Source organism: Chiloscyllium plagiosum, unplaced genomic scaffold, assembly GCF_037043375.1.
Source record: "Chiloscyllium plagiosum isolate Xiang-an unplaced genomic scaffold, Cpla_swu_hap1 HiC_scaffold_5, whole genome shotgun sequence".
NCBI classification, from domain to species: Eukaryota; Metazoa; Chordata; class Chondrichthyes; order Orectolobiformes; family Hemiscylliidae; genus Chiloscyllium; species Chiloscyllium plagiosum.
Window position 1 is genome coordinate 88,306,303 of NW_028270143.1, and position 20,912 is coordinate 88,327,214.

The window sequence follows — 20,912 nt, forward strand, 5'->3', positions numbered from 1 at the left end:
TGCTTTTTGCACATTATATTGAGTTGTCATGCTGAAAATATCCTATTCTCTGTCCCACAGTCAGCTCTAACTGTGAACAGTTGCCTAAGGATGTTGATCTCCTCTTTGAGGGATTGATAAATGCCAAACTGATTAGTCAAAGCAGTCAAAACCACTGGCTCAAATAGTATTCCAGCTGCAATTTAAATTTGTTATTGTACAATGCTTAACAAATGTAGTCATCTTCAGAAGTGTCTAGATTCAGGAAAATAGTCCAGATGACCTTGAGGGTGTCAGCACCTTGAAGTGAAAAGGATACATAAATATTTGAGCAACAACCAAGTAATAAGCTTTCTCACGATTGCAAGGAAGATCCTGTAAGGATCCTAGTGAAACATTTATTCAATAATGTTGTAGACAATATCCATGAAATTGAATGTGTCTTCAAATTAGTGCTTCCTTGAACAAATATGCTGTATCAGAACATTTGATATTTTAGATATTTTAGAAATAAATCTGTTCAATTGCAAACTTTTTTTCAAAAAGGAGACCCCAGAAGCTAACAAAATTTGTTATCTTGTTTAAATACTATTTCCAGTTAGACAGGATGAAGGTAAACGGCAGCAGCTAGATGTGCAGCTAGACTTTTTTTTCTTCTTTTGTGGATGTAGGCATCACTGGTAAGAACAGTATGATTGCCATTCCTAATTACTAATCAGAAGCCAGTGGTGGACTGTTTTCTTCAATAACTGCAGTCTGCATTTCTGTACTTTGACCAGAGTTAGGCAATGTTCCATGTACAGATAGGGTTACTTGAAGGAAAACATGGAAGTGAGTATTCACATGTGCCTGCTGCCTTTGTCATTGTGTGTGCCAGATGTTGTGCCTTTAGCGAGTTGAAGGAGCCTTGGTGAGCTCTGCAGTGCACCTTGTAGATGGTACACACTGCTGCCATGTTACTCAGGGAATGAATGCTGGTCAAATCGGCTCTTTTGTCTGAGATGGTGTCTGACTGATGCTGTTGCAGGCAAGAAGATTGTGAGTGGTGGAAAGGTTTTGGGGTTGTCAGGAGCTGAGGTACTCAGCTCACAATATCCAGTTTCTGACTTCTTCATGGTGCCACACAATTTATGTAGCTAGTCCAATGGTGGAGTGTGACAGCCAGGACGTTGTTGTTGAGGCGATAGAACAATAGCAATAGCATTGAAGGTCAAGGTGATCGTGCTTCCCGGATGTCGTGATGATATCATTTGCATCATCTACATCTAGTTTTATAATCTGTTCTTTCCAGACAGAGAGACATACAGGATCAGATTCCTTGTACATGGGACATGCTTGTTTCACCTCCAGCGTCTGGGGAGAGTCATATAACCTGCTAAATCTTCTCCCCCGACCCTTCCATGAGTTTTTGAATGAGAATCACAATTAGTTTGAAGTGTTTGGTTTTCTGATGCCTTGAGCTGTTGTTTTACTGAATGGTGTTTAAATTGCTTAACATAGAGCAGAGTACATTAAAAAAACATTTTTATTATCTTTCTGACTGCGCATGTTGAAAGAAAAGAACAATGTTGTTTTGCAACTCACATTCAATCGCATCTTCTGCTATACATAACATGAATGAACTGATGTAGACTTGAGTTGACATTAAGCCAATTGGTTTTAATAAATAACCATTACTGCATGTAGCATTAAATCAATACGTTCTTATTTAAACTGCGTGAGCAAACTATGCTGCTTTAATAGTCTCAAATTGTCTTGTTCCTGTGACTAGTTTTCAATGATCGTCGCTTAGCGTTCGAAGATGATTTATAAAACTGAGGTTATCGTTTAGCTAAAACATTTCATCAAGTTAAAAGACATTGTCACGACTGATTTCTTATCACGTAGGAAGAGAAAGTTGCATTTCTTGGGCAACCTGATGAATTTGAATGACGGCTTATGGTCGATATTTTCCATCTCTCAGTACAGAGTGCTTCTTGATGCGATAAGAAATGAACAGCGTCGGGTCGATCACTTTTGCGAAGAAGGTCTGAATTCAGGAGGCTTGCTACAACACTGGCCTCCGAGGTTACTGTTGCATGCTACGGAGCGCACTCGAGGCGCTGTTCTTTCAGCACCAACCGAGAGAAGTTCCCTTTGCTTCCGCAGCTCATTCGAAAAGAGCAACTTCGTGCTTGAAGTGTTCGGGACAATGGAGTAACTGGTCAAAAAGGACATTGCAGGGTCTGGCATTGTACAGTATTAAGAGTTGAAACTGAAATGGAAGCTGCAATCAGCATCGCACACAGGAGATTGCAGACGAAGCGGGATTCAGGGAACCGGCCCAGAGGGATCCGTGTTCCCGGGATTGCTGCCTGTCCCCCCCCCCCAGCCTGACCCCTCCTGCACACTTCGGACGCTCACACCGTCTTGTGTGGGCGAACGGAGGGGGCGGGGTTAAAGGTGAAGGCGGCCCCGCCCCTTTCCGCGGGGCTCCGCCCCTTTCTGCGAGCCACCGCGCCCACCCCGCCCAGTCAGCACCAGGACACGCCCCTTCAGTGTTGCGCCCCGCCCCGCACTTCCCTTTGTCCAATGTGTGGCAGGTGCCTCCCCCACCCTCCATTATTGACAGACCTGCGCACCATCCAAAGGCAGACAGGACGCCGATGACGTAGCGGGCCGTAAGACAAACTGCCAATCGGAGAGCGAGGCGGGTCGGGGGGCGGTGTCCTGTCTGGAGGGGCGGGGCGGGGCGGGGCTCCGTGTCCGGGCCGGCGGCGGGCGGGCAGACTCCCTGGGCACTGGGCACAAGGCGGGGAAAGTGTTGCACTGAATACCGCGTCCTGGTGATAACCCTGCACCCACTCACCCCACACTGTCCCCGCCGCCTGCTGGCTGCTCTCACCTCCCCCACCCACCCCCACACCCACCCCCTGCTGCAAAAGTGGCTGCGAGAGACCGTTCAGCGGGCGATGGGCACGGGGAAAAGTCACCAGCACCGAGAGCACTTCTGGCCCGAGTCACTGCCGGTGGCGGAGATCCTGCGAGGCTGAAGGAGACGCTTCGGTGAAAAGCGGCGGCGGTGCGGTGGGTTGGCATGGAGAAGTAAGAGGAGGGGTCAGCAGATCAGTGAGTGAGCCGGGGCTGCGGATCCAGAGAGAGAGACACACACACAGAGAGACAGAGAGAGAGCCCCGGGGCTGACATCTCAGCGTCGCCCGCGATGCCTTTCCCTGGGACTGCCACCGGCGGGATGACCTGATCCCTGGTGCCCCGCTTCCACGTTCCTGTTTCTGCTGCCACAGGCTGACCTGAAAGGTCGGCGTTTGGAGGGAGGGGGAAGTGAAGGGCTGGGGAGGGGAAACTCGGAGCGGGCGAGATGGCCGGCTTCTGGCTGCCTCTGATGCTCCAACTCCAGCTCGGAGTCATGGCTGGTCCGAGCCCCGGCTGGGGCGGCGGACGCTCGGCGCCGGAGAGGGGGGACAAAGTGGGTACCTACGAGGAACAGCAGCGAGCCATTTACAAGAGACACCGGTTCCCGGAGCCAGCCGAGAGCGGCGGCGGCGGCGGCTCGCATCTCGCCCAACACGAGAGCCTGCCCATTCCGGTGTGGGCTTTCCTGCACACCGGGGATCCCTCCAAACTGGGCTACGCTAACTGCACGAAGAGGTACCAATTGTCAAACCTGAAAGAGGCCTCTCATGCCATGCACATCCACCCGTCACTGCACAGTGCCATGGACACGGTCGTCCATGCCAGCAATTTCTTAAATATGATCTTACAAACGAACGGGCTTCGGGAGCTCACCGTCAAGGAGGACATCGAATGGTATCACGCCCTTGTCAGAAGTATCCTGGAGGCTGATCCCAAAGTCCATCGGGCTGTGGTGACTTTCGATGTCCAGCCGTTCACTTCCCCTCCTCAGCTCTTCCTGCAGGCCACCCGGATAGACAACCAAATCTTCCTCCAGGATCTCTCGGCCAGCGCTCGCCACCTGGCAAACCACACCGTGGAGACGGACTGGTTTCACCGCCTGAAGCAGCAGCCTACAGCCGAGGCTTCCCTTCACAGGAAGCTGCTGAGAGACGAGCTGAGGTCCAGCCACCGGAGGAGAGGCACCAGGTACCTGGTGGATAAAACTCACATCAAGTGGTCGGCGCCCTACCTGGAGTGTGAACATGGCAAGTACAACCCGCTGTGGCTGCTGACCCTCTCCACCTCCTTCTACGGCCTGAAGCCGGATTTTCAGCCCGAGTTCAGGTGAGCACCGCCTCTCTGTCCGAGCCCACGGTCATTTCGGAGCAAGATTCTGTCAGTTCCCTGCCCATGCTGTGCTAATCCCCAAATCTTCTCACTGGTGTAAACAAGTTGGTTAATGTAGTACGCTTTTCGCCAATGAAATACTGTATTCATGTTTGCGAGGCTACATGTTTCTCTCTGATATAAGAATGTGAATAGGTGTTTGATTTGATTGATGGTCTGCACCGTGGTTGAGCTGGGTTGTTGGGTGGTGATGGGAGTGACAGTGACATTCATGTTGTAAGCAGTTTTTGGAAATCGAAACAAAAAAATATGTTTCGGAAAGTGTTCTCGAAGTGAGCTCCTCTCCAGGCAGAGGGCCAGCGGCGAGAGGGGACTCTCCTCTATGAAGACAGCTCACAGAGTAATGTCCCACAGAGGAACTCGGACACGTGTCTCAGGGAAGATACTGTAAATACTGTCTGAGAGACTCGGCGGGAAACCTTGCGGGGATCATGACATGTCCTTCCTGTGCATTTTTAAACTAAAAACGCGTAGTTTATCTCCTGGAAGGAGAGGGAATGCCATTCCAGCGTTTGGGGAGACGGTAGACGCTGAATTTCACGGCAGGGTGGCTCGTTTGATCCCGTTGTAATAACGCGGCTAATGTTGAACTCATGATTTGGTGATGCCGGTGTTGGACTGGGGTGTACAAAGTTACAAATCATACAACACCAGGTTATAGTCCAACAGGTTTAATTGGAAGCACACTAGCTTTCGGAGCATCGCTCCTTCATCGGGTGATAGTGAAGGGCTCGATCGTAACACACAGAATTTATAGCAAAAATTTGCAGTGTGATGTAACTGAAATTATACATTGAAAAATTCATTGTCTGTTAAGCCTTTCATCTGTTAGAATACAGTGATAGTTTCACTTCTTTCATGTGTAAATCATAAAACCCTTTTTTTTTAAAGTTGCATTCTCGGGTTAGCTGTTAACAATGGTGATAGCTAGACAATATGTTGAAGGTGTTGAACTCGCACGCTTTGGTAGACTGTTTACTATTGCTATATTTCCCAGATATGAATGGGTTCCTTCACATGACGTCAACTCGGTTGAAACCATTAGCCGCCGAGTCCCAGTCTCTGTGTGATGTGTGTCAGTGGCTCAATGTCCTGGAGCAGGCTGCTGGGGCGGACTGGGATCGGACCTGGGGAGAGCTCAAGCTCGGTTCATTATTCCATTGTTAAGTTCCCTGCAAGGTGCCGGCCAGTGAGTTCCCGTGTTTACCCCTCACTGCGATGAAATTGTGTTTCCCCCCTGTAATGTATCGTGTCCTGATCAACACAACTGATTCATTTTCACCTTGACGCGCTCACCAGATTGTAAAGCGCCCCAGGAGTCGGTTATGGCATCTCCGAAGAAAACATTTTCTTTTTAAGAAAGAATTGATACCACGCCGCTCCCCCTCCCCACCCCATTTCAACCCCCGAGCCTTTTAAACGCAGACATTAATGTGCTTTGCAACAGGCCGTTGAAGTCAAACGCGAGATTCATTCTGAAAGTAGCTCGAAATTGCTAAAATTATATGGGACAGCCGCAGGTCAACTGAGACCAAGAACTTGCCTGTGAAAGTGGTGCTTGTGTCGCTTGAGTGATCCACTGATCGAGAGCTTCTTTTGAGCTAATTTGGCAGCGCTGTATTTGCATTTTCACAATATTTTGAAGTTAAATTGTCACCATTAATTGTCAATGCAATTTAAAGTGATATTTATCCCCAATCGCTAAGAGGGCGTCCAGCATTTGGGCATATACCGAGAGGTCACTGTAACCAGAGGATGGCAATGAGAGAGGCAGAAGTTGATGTGCCTGTCAATGAGGTTACATTTCTCCTCTTAGTTAGCGAATTGCTCTAAGTGTGTGGAATAGAGGAACAAATGTACTTGTTTTTCATTGGTAAATTATTTTTGAGGTTTTAGAGGCCTCAGGTACTGCGAATGTTTATCGTGGTCGAAAATCCTCGTGCCCCCTACCTCAAAATAAATCACATACCTGACTGACATACTGTATATGAAAAGACAGTCTCAGTTTGAGTAGTTTAACAGGAAGTACTCTTTCTGATGAAGGGCTTTTGCCTGAAACGTCAATTTTCCTGCTCCTCGGAAGCTGCCTGACCTGCTGTGCTTTTCCAGCACCCCACTCTAATCTAGTACTCTTTACCAATTTACTCTGAAGTTAAGATCCAGTGTTTTGCTGTACAACAAATTCGAAAGAAGCGATTTCATGGAAGAAGTCCTTGACAACAAAAAAAGAATCGAGAGGCCTGCTACAAATGCGGCTTCTTCAATCAGAAACACTTGCAGGAATTTTGCGCTGCGCCATTTGCGTTTCTTGTGGACTGTCAGAGATTGGTTGCTATGATTATCCAACCACTTTAATTCTTGCATATTTGAATGTAAACTAGTTGGAGTTTGTGTTTTAATTCAACAAGACCTTGCAATTAAATAGGGACTTGAACCTGGTGAAAACGCTGAAATGGACTTTTATCTAATTAAATTTGAAACAAGCCAAGAGCTGTCAGAGAAGGTGACCAAATGCTTGCTCAAGGAATGTCATTCAGAAGTGTCTTAAGAAAATAAGAAATAGAAGCAGGAGTAGGGCATCTAGCCTCATAAACGTGCTCCTCCATCAGATAAAATCAAACAGATCTCATTGCCCTAGATTACCCCACACCCTTACCCTTTGATTTCCTTTCAGCAAGGATCTATCTAACCTAAAACTATTCAAAATGGTCAAATATTCAAAGACCCACCTTCCACCCCTGTCTGGAGAAGAGAATTCCAATAATGAACTCTGGAAGCAAAAAAACTCTCCCTATTTTTGTCTTAAATGGAAGTCCCTTTATTTTTAAATGCTGTCTCTCGGGTCTAGTCATCCTCTTGGGGAAGCATCCTGTCAGCTTCCAGCTTGCCAATTCCCTTTTGATCTTCTATACTTCAATAAGATAGCCTCTTTTATCTTTCCTGACAAAGTGAAGAAGTTTATATCTTCCCATATTGAACCACATCTCCAAATTTTTGCTCACTCACCTAATTTATCTATATCGCCTTTTGTCCTCTTTTCAACTTACTATCAATCCATGTGGATTTAGCAAATTTTGCAACCGTACATTTGGTCCCTTCATCAAAGTCATTGATACAAATTGTAAATAATTGAGGCTCCAGAACTGATTATTCTGGAAGTCCACTCATTGCATCTTGGTAATCCAAAAATGATCAATTTATCCAGATCAAGCAAAACCATAAATTTCTGGAAAAACTCAGCTGGTCTGGCAGTATCTATTGAGAGAAAGCAGAATTAATGTTTTGGGTCTGGTGATCCTCTTACTGCACCCAAAGCATTAACTCAGCTTTCTCTCCACAGATGCTGCCACACCTAAAGTCATAGAGATATACAGCATGGAAACAGAACCTTTGGTCCAACCCATCCATGCCAACCAGACATCCCAACCTGCCAGCACCTGGCCCATATCCCTCCAAACCCTTCCTATTCATATACCCATCCAAATGCCTCTTAAATGTTGCAATTGTACCAGCCTCCATCAAATCCTCTGGCAGCTCATTCCATACACGTACCACCCTCTGCGTGAAAATGTTGCCCCTTAGGTCTCCTTTATATCTTTCCCCTCTCACTCTAAACCTATGCCCTCTAGTTCTCGGCTCCCCGACCCTAGGGACAAGACTTTGCCTATTTACCCTATCCATGTCCACCATAATTTTGTAAACCTCTATAAGGTCACCCCTCAGCCTCCAATGCTCCAGGGAAAACAGCCCCAGCCTGTTCAGCCTCTCCCTATAGCTCAAATCCTCCAACCCTGGCAACATCCTTGTAAATCTTTTCTGAACCCTTTCAAGTTTCACAACATCTTTCCGATAGGAAGGAGACCAGAATTACACGCAATATTCCAACAGTGGCCTAACCAATGTCTTGTACAGCCACAACATGACCTCCCAACTCCTGTACTCAATACTCTGACCAATAAAGGAAAGCATGCCAAATGCTTTCTTCACTATCCTATCTACCTGCGACTCCACTTTCAAAGAGCTATGAACCTGCACTCCAAGGTCTCTTTGTTCAGCAACACTCCCTAGGACCTTACCATTAAGTGTATAAGACCTGCTAAGATTTGCTTTCCCAAAATGGAGCACCTCGCATTTATCTGAATTAAACTCCATCTGCCACTTCTCAGCCCATTGGCCCATCTGGTCCAGATCCTGTTGTAATCTGAGGTAACCCTCTTCACTGGGAGAAAGTGAGGACTGCAGATGCTGGAGATCAGAGCTGAAAATGTGTTGCTGGAAAAGCGCAGTAGGTCAGGCAGCATCCAAGGAGCAGGAGAATCGACGTTTTGGGCATGAGCCCTTCATTCCTGAAGAAGGGCTCATGCCTGAAACATCGATTCTCCTGCTCCTTGGATGCTGCCTGACCTGCTGCGCTTTTCCAGCAATACATTTTCAGCTCTAACCCTCTTCGCTGTCCACTACACCTCCAATTTTGTTGTCATCTGCAAACTTACTAACTGTACCTCTTGTGCTCGCATCCAAATCATTTATGTAAATGACAAAAAGTAGAGGGCCCAGCACCGATCCTTGTGGCACTCCACTGGTCACAGGCCTCCAGTCTGAAAAACAACCCTCCACCACCACCCTCTGTCTTCTACCTTTGAGCCAGTTCTGTATCCAAATGGCTAGTTCTCCCTGTATTCCATGAGATCTAACCTTGCTAATCAGTCTCCCATGGGGACCCTTGTCGAATGCCTTACTGAAGTCCATATAGATCACATCTACTGCTCTGCCCTCATCAATCTTCTTTGTTACTTCTTCAAAAAACTCAATCAAGTTTGTGAGACATGATTTCCCACGCACAAAGCCATGTTGACTATCCCAAATCAGTCCTTGCCTTTCCAAATACATGTACACCCTGTCCCTCAGGATTCCCTCCAACAACTTGCCCACCACCGAGGTCAGGCCCACCGGTCTATAGTTCCCTGGCTTGTCTTTACTGCCCTCCTTAAACAGTGGCACCACGTTTGCCAACCTGCAGTCTTCCTGTTGAATTCTCAAGCAATTTCTGTTTTTTTTTCAGATTTCCAGAATCTATAATTCTTTGTTTCCATCTATCTATATTCTGTGTTTCCTATCAGCTAAGCAATCCTCTATTCATTTCAATAAGTTATCTTTATACAAAGGACACTTATCTTGTGTCGTAGTCTTTAACGTGACACCTTTTTTAGATTACTTACACCGACCCGCCGAAGCGCAACCCACCCATACCCCGACATTTACCCCTTACCTAACACTATGGGCAATTTACCATGGCCAATTCACCTGACCTGCACATCTTTGGACTGTGGGAGGAAACCGGAGCACCCGGAGGAAGCCCACGCAGACACGGGGAGAATGTGCAAACTCCACACAGTCAGTCGCCTGAGTCGGGAATTGAACCCGGGTCTCTGGTGCTGTGAGGCAGCAGTGCTAACCACTGTGCCACCGTGCCGCCCACAAATGTCTTCTGGTAAATGTCTTCTGGAAATCCAAGCATACCACACCACATCCATAGGTTACCCTTTATCCATGTTGCTTGTTATTTCCTCAAAGAAAAATGTGATTAATTAGACAAACATGATGCACCTTTCACAGAATATATTAACTCTGCCTGATTACATTAAAAATTTCTCAGTGCCCTGCTTTAATCTCCTTAATAATCGATTCCAGCAATTTTCTTAAATAAATGTTTGGCTAACTGGTCTATAAGTTTTGCTTTTTGTCTCACTTCTTTCGTGAATGGAAGAGTTACTTCTGACATTTTTCAAACTGATGGTTTGTTTCAGAAGTGAGGGAATTTTAGAAAATTAAAACCAATTCTTCTACCATCTCAGTAACCATTGATCTTAGAATGATATCCATTTGGTCCTGAGGACTCGTCTGTGTTTCATTCTAATAATAAATCAGTACTTTTCGCTGAATTTGTGGTTATTTTAAATTCCTCTCGCCCTTTCACTTCTTGATTTACAATTTACGTTTTGGAATGTTTTTGTGCCTTCTCTACTGAAGATAAATCTTTGTTCAATGCACCCACCATTTTCTTATTTTCCAGATTAATTACCTGTGTAAAAGACTCCAGAAAACCAATACTCACTTTAGTCATCCTGTTTCTCTTTAATTACCTGTAAAAACACTTACTATCTGTTTTTATATTTCTAGCTAGCTAGCTTTCTGTTATACTCTAATTTCTCTGTTTATCTATTTGTAGTCATCCTTTGCTGTTGTTTATATTCAGTTCAATCTTCTGACCTGCCTCTAAAATTCCTGGAAATGTACACCTTTTCTTTCAGTTTGATGTTGTATTTAACTTCCTTAGCTAACTCCCTTAGTTAGTCAAAATGACACAACTTATCCTGAAGTCTTGGACTAAATCTGATGAAGTATCTTTTCCTCTGCATCTCTACTGACTTCTCTATCAAGCTAATGTTCAAATTCACTGTAGTAAGCGCCATATTCATACCCTTATAGTAAAGAAAGAGATATAAAAATTTGAGCCAGAGAATTCCAGACCTTGAGCAAGTGAAAACACTTTCAGAAATTTTGCTGATTAAGATTTGATTTGTCCATTTCCTACATCCCTAAAAGGTCTGAACTGAGGATACTACAGCAGTGGGCGGGAGATAACTGTTAACCAGGGATATATGTTAACATTATGAGCAGCATATTAATTTTTACTGGCAAAGATGGATATCTATTTCCCAGGCTGATGCAAGGTATAATATAATGCAAGACAAAATTTGGTGTTTGTATAATGTTACACTAACACTATCTTCATGGTTTTGTACAATTACAGTTGTGGCATATTGTTCTTCACCTAATTTGTTCCTTTAAGGTCACCAGCCTAAAAGTAAGGATTGTTTAACTCTGTTGGCTGAGTGGCTGGAATTTGATGCGGTAATAGTGCATGTTGAATTTCTCATACTACCTGTGGTGGTTTCTGGAAGCCCAAATTCTCAACTTTTTCCCAGGTTTATAGAGTGGTGCTGTATATAACCCAGTTCTCTAACTCAGTTCTCTGTGTCTTTCTGTCTCTCTCCACTGGAGCAAGATGCTGAAAGTCCTCAGTGAACTATGGAAAATTACGAGTGTGAAAGGGAAAATCCTGTTGATGGAGTATGAGTGAATTTCTGAACTCAGAGTAGTTGCAAATGATGTAGATTTCAGTTTCCTTTTTCAAAATAAGGGTTTCACATTTGTAAACAAGCATGGCATTATGGTATATGAAGCTAGTGCTTTCCATCTTAACATAGATAGAGTTCATGCAGTCATACAGCATCAAAACAAGACACTTCAGTCCAATTCCTCCATGCCAATCAAGTTTCCCAAAATCAGCTAGTCCCACTTGCCTGCATTTGGCCCATATTCCTCCAAATCTTTCCTTTTCATGAACCTATCCAAATGTCTTTTAAATGTTCTTCTGTACCTGCAGCAACCACTTCCTCTGGCTGTTCATTGTCCACATAAACCACCCTGTGTGAGTAAAAGTTGCCCCCAGGTTCCTTTTTTAAATCCTTCCCCTCCCACCTTAAAAATATGTCCCTAGTTTTGAACTCATCCACTCTGGGGAAAAGACCTTCGCTATTCATCTTATCTATGCCCCTCATGATTACAGAAATCTCGAAAAGGTCATTATGATTTGGAGATACCGGTGTTGGACTGGGGTGTACAAAGTTAAAAATCACACAACGCCAGGTTATAGTCCAACAGGTTTATTTGGAAGTGCTAGCCTTTGGAGTGCTGCTCCTTCATCAGGTGGTTAGGAACAGTGCTCTGAACGCTAGTGATTCCAAATAAACCTGTTGGACTATAACCTGGTGTTATGTGATTTTTAACTTTATAAGGCCATCCCTCAAACATCTACTCTCCAGTGAAAAAGGATCCAGCTTCTCCTTATAACTCAAACCCTCCAATCACAGCAACATCCTGGAGATCTTTTCTGAATCCTGTCAAATTTAATAATATCCTTTTTATAGCAGGGTGACGACAACTGTAATATTCCAGTGTCCTCACCATCAACCTGTGCAACCTCAACATGATGTCCCAATGCCCATACTCAATGGTATCAGCAATGAAGGCAAACATGCTAAACACTTTCTTAATCATCCTATCCAACTGTGATGCAACTTCCAATGAACTATGTATCTGAACCACTAGGTCTCCCTGTTGCTCAACACTACCCTACTCTTAACTATTGTAAGGCCTGCCCTTGTTTTTCTCGTGATGCATTTTGTGGGATGTGGGTTGCTGGCTGGCCAGCATTTATTGCCCGTCCCTAGTTGCCCTTGAGAAGGTGGTGGTGAGCTGCCTTCTTGAACCACTGCAGTTCACCTGCTGTGGGTTGACCTCCAGTGCCATTAGGGAGGAGATTCCAAGATTTTGACCTAGCGACAGTGCTGGAAAAGCAATATATTTCCAAGTCAGATTGGTGAGTAACTTGGAGGGGAACTTGAATATGGTAATGTTCCCATTTATTTGCTGCCCTTATCCTTCTACATGGAAGTGGTTGTGGGTTTGGAAGGTGCTATCTGAGGGTCTTTGGTGATTTTCTGCATTGCATCTTGTAGATAATACACATTGCTGCTACTGAGCGTCACTGGTGGAGGGAGTGGATGCTTGTGGATGTGGTGTCCATTAGATAGGCTCCTTTGTCCTGGATGGTGAATTGAATCGAATTGAATTTATTGTCCCATGTCCCGAGGCACAGTGAAAAGCATTGTCTTGTGAGCAATACAGGCAGATCACAGGTATATTGGCTTAGATAAGTAAATAATAGGGAAGCAGCAGCAAAACAAAAACACAGGTACAGGTGAATGCTCAGAGTTTGTGGGTCCATTCAGTACTCTAACAACAGTAGGGTAGAAACTGTTGCGAAACCGGCTGGCGCATGTGTTCAGGGTTCTGTACCTTCTCCCCAATGGTAGAAGTTGTGGAAAAGCATTGCCAGGGTGGGATGGATCTTTGAGAATGCTGGCAGCCTTTCCTTGACAGCGGGCCTGGTGGATGAATTCTATAGATGGGAGGTTGGCCTTTGTGATTGTTCATCACTCTCTGTAACTATCTCTGATCTTGAATGGTACAGTTGCCATACCAGGTAGTGATACATCCAGATAGAATGCTCTCGATGGTGCACCTATGAAAGTTGGCAAGGGTATTCGCTGTCATGCCAAATTTCCTCGGCTGCCTGAGGAAGAAGAGTCATTGGACCTTTATAACCAGTGCGTCCACATGAAGAATCCAAGAAAGCTTGTTGTTGATGACCACTTCCAGGAACTTGACACTATCCACTCGTTCCCTTTGTGCTGTTAATGTGTAGGGGGGGCATGAGTAACATCCTGCAAAAGTCAATAATGAGTTCCTTGGTTTTGCCGGCATTGAGAGCTAGGTTGTTCTCAGTGCACAATTTTTCCAGGTCTTCCACTTCCCTCTGTAGTATGTTTCGTCGCCATCTGAGATTCGACCGACTATGGTGGTGTCATCAGTGTGTCGAGTGTCTTGTGTGTCGTTGGGACTGAACTCATTCAGGCAACTGGGGAGTATTCCATCACACTCCAGGCTGTGCCTTGTAGATGGTGGACAGGCTTTGGGGAGTCACGGGTGACTTACTCACCACAATATTCTTAGCTACTGACCTGCTCTTGTAACCACTGTGTTCATGTAATAAAGTCACAGAGTCATAGAGATGTTCAGCATGGAAACAGACCATTCAGTCCAACTCGTCCATGCCAACCAGATATCCTAACATAATCTAGTCCCATTTGCCAGCATTTGGCCCATATCCCTGTAAACTCCTCCTATTCATACACCCATCCAGATGTCTTTTAAACGTTGTCATTGTTCTACCCTTCTCCACCTCCTCTGGTAGCTCAAATATATATATATATATATATATACATATATGCACCACCATATACATGAAAAAGTTGCCCCTTAGGTCCCTTTTAAATTTTTCTCTTCTCATATTAAAACTATGCCCTCTAGTTCTCGACTCGCCCATCCCAGCAAAAATACCTTGTCTATTTACCCTATCCATGCCCCTCATGATTTTATAAGCCTCGATAAGGTCATCCCTCAACCTCGGACACTCCAGGGAAAACAGCCCCAGCCTATTCAGCGTCTCCCTGTATGTGATAAGCTCAATTGAGTTTCTGGTCAATGATAATCCCCCAGGATGTAGATAGTGGGGGTTTCAGTAATGGTAACACCATTGAATATCAAGGGGTGGTGGATAGATTGTCTCTTATTGGTAATGATGATAGCCAGGCATTTGTGTGTCATGAATGTTATTTGTCATTTGTCAGCTCAAACCTGGATATTGTCCAGATCTTGTTGCATTTGGACATGGACTGCTTCAGTAACTCAGGAGTTGTGAATGGTGCTAAACATTTTGCAACCATCAGTGAACATCCTCACTTCTGACCTTATGATGGAGGGAAGGCCATTGATGAAGCAGCTGAAAATGCTTGGGCCTAGGACACTATCCTGAGAAACTCCTGCAGAGAGGTCCTGGAGATGAGATGATTGACCTCCAGCAATCACAACCATCTTCCTATACAGTTGGTTCTGCTATAGTGCATGTTTCTTCAATACAAATTTGCTTTTGTGCGATTTGAAGAATTTCCGTTCATTTGTTGAATCCAAACTTTCCTTACATGTATTGGCTACAATGCAATTCCGGCCTATGTGGCTATTGCGTGGTTTTCGTATAACACGAGATTGCAGGAGAATGGAGCTATTGCATTATATCAGAACTGACTGTATATCAAGTATGACTCTAATCAGCGAGAGGTTGCCTCCTGATACCCATTGATTTGTGTTTTGTGAGTTCTTGATGTCAAGGGCTATGACTCTCACATCACCTCTGGAATTCAGCTCTTTTTTCCATGTTTGAAGCAAGGCTGTAATGTGGTGAGGAGCTGAGTGGCCCAGGCCGAACCCAAACTGGCATTACTAAGCAGGTCATTGCTGAGCAGGTGCTGCTTGATAACATTGTTAATGACACCTTCCATCACTTTACTGATGATCGACAGTAGACTGCTTTTTATGTACAGGGGGATATACTCAGGCAATTTACCACATTGCCGGGTAGATGTCAGTGCTGTAACTGTACTGGAACAGCTTGCCTTGGGGGAATGGCAAGTTCAGGAGCACAAGCCTTCATTATTAGTGCCAGAATGTTGTTAGGGCCCATAGCCTTTGCAGTATCTAGTGCCTCCAACTGTTTTTTGATATCATGTGGAGTGAATCGAATTGGCTGAAGACTGGTATCTGTAATGCTGAGGACAACTGGAAGAGGCCAAGATGGATCATCCACACGGCACTTTTGGCTGAAGATGCTGCGAAAGCTTTAGCCTTATCTTTTGCACTGATGTGCTGGGTTCTTCCATCATTGAGGTTGAGGATATTTGTGGTGCCTTCTCCTCCAGTGAGTTGTTTAATTGTCCTATGCCATTTTCAACTGGATGTGGCAGAACTGCAAAGCTTAGATCTGATCTGTTACTTTTGGGATCGCTTAGCTCTGTCTATCACTTGCTGTTTGGCCTGAAAGTAGCCCTGTGTGGTGACTTCGCTAGGTTCATAGAATCATAGAATCCTTACAGTGCGGAAACAGGCCATTCAGCCCAACAAGTCCACACTGACCCTCTGAAGGGTAGCCCACCCAGACGCATTCCCCTACCCTATTACTCTTGGTTGGCTAACATGTGCCACTATTTAAGAAAGGTGGTCAGGAAAAGCCAGGGAACTATAGACCGGTGAGCCTGAGACAGGATCTGCATGTATTTGGAAAGGCAACAACTGATTGGGGATAGTCAGCATGGCTTTTGCATGGGAAATCATGTCTCACAAACTTGATTGAGTTGTTTGAAGAAGTAACAAAGAGGATTGATGAGGGCAGAGTGGTACATGTGATCTATATGGACCTTGGTAAGGCGTTCAATAAGGTTCCCCATGGGAGATTGGTTAGCAAGATTGCATCTCATGGAATACAGGGAGAACTAGACATTTGATACAGAACTGGCTCAAAAGTAGAAGAGAGAGAGTGGTGGTGGATGGTTGCTTTTCAGAGTGGAGGCTTTTCAGACTGGAGGCTTGTGACCAGTGATGTCCCACAAGGTTCAGTGCTGGGTCCACTGCTTTTTGTCATTTATATAAATGATTGGCATGTGAACATAGGAAGTATAGTTAGTAAGTTTGCAGATGACACCAAAATTGGAGGTGTAGTGGACAGCAACAAAGGTTACCTCAGAGTACAACGAGTACAAATGGGCCAATGGGCTGAGGAGTGGCAGATGGAGTTTAATTTAGATAAATGCGAGGTGCTGCATTTTGGACAAGCAGATCAGAGCAGGATTTATATAGTTAATGGTAAGTTTCTGGGGAGTGTTACTTTGAATTCTCATGCGTATCTTTGTTTCTTAAAGGCAAGGCATTCTAACCAGAACTCCATCAATAACCACATCGACTTAGATCCCATCTACCTTTCCTTGAAAAAAATGAACTGGAAATGACATCATCCACCTTAAGAAACCAAGTCCTATAAATAGAGAGGCGGGACATACCACCAGCACTTCACCAGAGACTGTCACTGATGATGTTACTTAGTCATGTTGATGAAACGTTTGAAAACAAATCTTCAAGCTCAGCGAGCTAACTTACAAAACCTGAGCTACAAACTTCTCAAAAATTGCTAACCATAGGATATTTTAGTGGGAGGGTGAACCACCAGAGGCTGTGATCCACAGTGGTACCAATGGCGTGGGTAGAAAGAGGGATGATGTCCTGAAAGCAGATTTTAGGAAGTTGCGAAGCGGGATTTTAAAGGTAGCAATCTCAGTTTTACATTGAGTGCTGCATGCTAATGAGTTGAAATGAGAGGATAGGCTGGAGAGATGGTGCAGGAGATACAGCTTTCAATTTTTGAAGCATTGGAAGATTGACTCTAGGTCAGATGGGACCTAGTCAAGGAGGATAGATTACACTTTAGAAATAATGGTAATATTATTACTGGGAGATTTGCTAGTATTAAAGAAGAAAGCTTAAACTAGTCTTCCAGGTGGATGGGGTCTGAAAGGGAATTCAGGTAGGATAGAAACAAAGTTGATAATGATATGAAGAAAAGTAGTGAGTAAAATTGGAAGGCAGCAGTAACCAAGTGCAGCATCAAATTGGGTCAGATATGGAAAAGTTAATGTGATAAAATCAAAGGTATGATATCTAAATGCACTTAGCATTTGTAATAAGGTAGATTAATTGTCAGCATAAATAAAAGTAAACTGATACAATCGAATTACGGCTCTGACTGCAGGCTAACCTAGGCTGAAATAGAATATTCGAGAGTGTTCAACAATTAGGAAGGTTAGGCAAAAAGGAAAAGGAGGAAGGGTAATGCTGGATGAGATAGGATCTTAGATCTAAGATCAAGATGTAAAATCAGTTTGGATGGAGCTAAGAAACAGCAAATGGCAGAAAGCATTGCTACATAGGTCACTAAACAGTAATAGTAATGTAGTACATGGTGTAAATCAAGAAATTACAGGTGCATTTAAAGGAATAGTGGAATAATCATGGGGAATTTCATTTCACATTTAGACTGGGCAAATCTAATTGGTACTAATGCTGTGGAGGACAGTTTCCTGGAACACATATGTGATGATCTTCTAGAAGAATAAGTTGAACAACCAAATAGGGAAGAGATTATTTTTGATCTAGTGTTGTGCAGAAAGAAAAGGCTAATTAAGCTCATTGTAAAGCAGACTTTGGAGAAGAGTCATTGCAATGTGATAGAGTTTTGTGTTCAGTATGAAGTGATGTTGTTCAGTTTGAAATGAAGTGCTTAAATCTAAACAAAGGAAACCACAAAGGTATCTTGGGCAACTTGTCTGTTCAGATTAGGAAAGTATATTAAAATGTATGATTATTGATAGGCAATAGCGATTATTTAAATAATTAATATACGGTTTAAAACAAATATACATGTCACCAAGTCACAAAATATCCAACAGGATAAGTGATTCAACCTTGGCCATCAGAGGAAGCTAAATATTATGTTAGATCAAAGAAGAAGGCCTTTCAGTTGTCAGAAGATTGGTTAACTTCAGGATTGGGAGCATTTTAGACTTCAGCAAATGAGAACCAAGAAACTAATAAGGAAAGGGCAAATAGAAAATAAAAGTAAACTATCAAAAAATATGAAACTGGATTAACGGCTTGCATAGGTTAAATGAAAGGAAAAGATTAATATAGTCAAATATAGACTTATCACAGCTAAAGATGGGAGAATTTATAATGGAGAATAAAGAAATGACAGAGAAACTGGACAACTGCTTTGTGTGTCTATTCACTGAGGAAATACAAGTGAACCAAAGGTCTACTAAGAATGATAAACTGGAAGAGATTAGTATTAGTAAAAAAAAAAGTGCGACTGGTGAAGTTATTTGGACTGAAGGTGCTGCATCACCTGCACCCAACAATCTATATCCCAGATTGTTGAATGTGGTAGCTATAGAGATAGTGAATGCATCAGTGGTCATCTTCCAGACTTCTGTAGTTTCTGGAGTGCTTCCTGCAGATTAGAAGGTAGAAAATGTAACCCCATCATTTAAGATAGGAGGGCAAGAGAAAGTGGGAAATAACAGACCTGCTAGCCAAACATCAGTTGTAGGAAAATGCTGCAATCTGTTATAAAAGATGTGGATAGCTAGATGCTTAGAAAATAATGTTAGGATTGGCAGAGTCAACATAGACACATAAAACAGTAGGATTGAATCAATGATATGGATGTGTGAATCAAATGTAGTAGTTTCAAGTTTGCTGATGATATTATCCACTTTAGTAGGACAAACAGAAATGCAGAGTATTTCTTAAATGGTTAGAGATTAGAAATTGGTGATGTCCAAACAGTATCTTCGTTCATCAATTATTGAAAACTAATATGTAGCTGCAGCAAAGCAATTAGGTCACCAGTGATATTTTGCAAAGGGGTTAGTCTACAGTAGTCGTACTGCAATTGTATAGAGCTTTGGTGAGATCACATTTGAAGTATTGTGTACGATTTTGGTCTTCTTGATGAAAGAAAGACATACTTGACAGACAGGGAGTGCAACGAAGATTCACTAGGGACTGACCCCTGCAATGTTAGCGTTGTCCAAAGGGGATAGATTGAGGAAATTGGGCCTGTGTTCTTTGGAGTTTAGAAGAATGAAAAGTGATCTAATTAAAACCTAAGACATTCTTACAAGTCTAGACAGGACATTTCTCCTGATTGGGAGGGGGGGAGCTAGGAATTGGGGATACAGTCTCAGCATTGTGGTAGGTCATTTAGGACCGAGATGAAGAGCAATTTCTTCACTCAGTGTGGTGGATCTTTCAATTTCTCTACCCCTGTTGAAACTCTGTCATTGAGTGTGTTCAAGGCAAAGATATCTAGATATTAAAGAATTTCTAGATATTAATGAAGATATTAATATCATTCTAGATATTAATATCATTCCTGAAGAAGGGCCTGTGCCCGAAACGTCGAATCTCCTGTTCCCTGGATGCTGCCTGACCTGCTGTGCTGTTCCAGCAATAAAGTTTCAACCTAGATATTAATGAAACCAAGGGACATATAGATAGTACAGGAAAATGGTGTTGAGGCAGTTCAGCCATAACCTGGAATTGTGGAGTAACCTTGGGAGGTTGAACATTGTACATCTGCACCTATTTCCTGTGTTTCTATTACACCATTATATTTATCAGTTGAATCAATGTTCATGCCTTTTGATGGCTTTCTTAAAAACCTGAAGGCTTCAGCACTCTTCCAAAAATCTGTTTCTTTCATATTTGTGCAAACTATGAGTATATATACAATGCACTTTTTATCTAAATAATGTTGTAAAATGTTGTATTGATAAAATCAGTGTCTACATACTCTGGGAATATGTGCTTGTGATTTTTAAAAAAAATTAAGGTAATTGACTGCTTTATTGTAAATACAGTCTGGGTGGATGTTTGTTGAGATTGTTTCCACCCTGATGTTTGGACCATATTCAGGTCCAACATGCTGATGCTGCAGACACCTAAACTGTAGGTTGCTCCACCCAGTTACGGATAGGTGGCATAATTAGGAGGTGGGAGATTGACGTTCTGAACTCTTATATCGGCCACCTATTAGCCTTCAAGATCAGCCTGAGAATGTCAGCCCCAAAGGAACATGGTAACCTGACTGTGTGTCATGATTGGCACTACACATAAGTGTTGTCTTAAAGGCAGCGAGAGTCAAGGGAATTTTCTTTTTCCTCTGGTCATTGGCAGATAAAGATAAACTGCGAAGACATGACTGGTGGTTGCTATCAAAGTCAGCAACTGCACAGTGTGAAATAAGACCCTCCAAGGGATATGGCAAATGAGTAACATACAGAGACAAACTGTCAGCCACGAGGGTGTTAAAAGGACTGCCCTGAGCATAAGGGCAGTGCAGAGGAATATCTAGAATATGTGTGCCCAGTACCCACCCTTGTCCAGTACCCATCCTCACCCAAAGGAAGGCAACAAAGCTGTGGAGGTTTAAGAGGATGATCTTGTGCACCCTTTCTGGTGAAATGTCAGGAGCCTCACATCAGACTGTGGATCAT

General features: G+C 43.6%; 1 protein-coding gene across 1 annotated transcript in view; it reads left to right on the forward strand.

Moving 5' to 3' along the window:
- Window positions 1–333: 333 nt before the first annotated feature.
- gpr158a (G protein-coupled receptor 158a) overlaps window positions 334–20,912 on the forward strand; it is a 765,069-nt gene continuing 744,490 nt past the window's right edge. Inside the window, exon 1 of the mRNA XM_043690479.2 lies at window positions 334–4,218. Within this exon, the coding sequence (XP_043546414.2) occupies window positions 3,338–4,218 (881 nt within the window). The 5' untranslated portion in view covers window positions 334–3,337. The remainder of the gene's footprint in view (window positions 4,219–20,912) is intronic.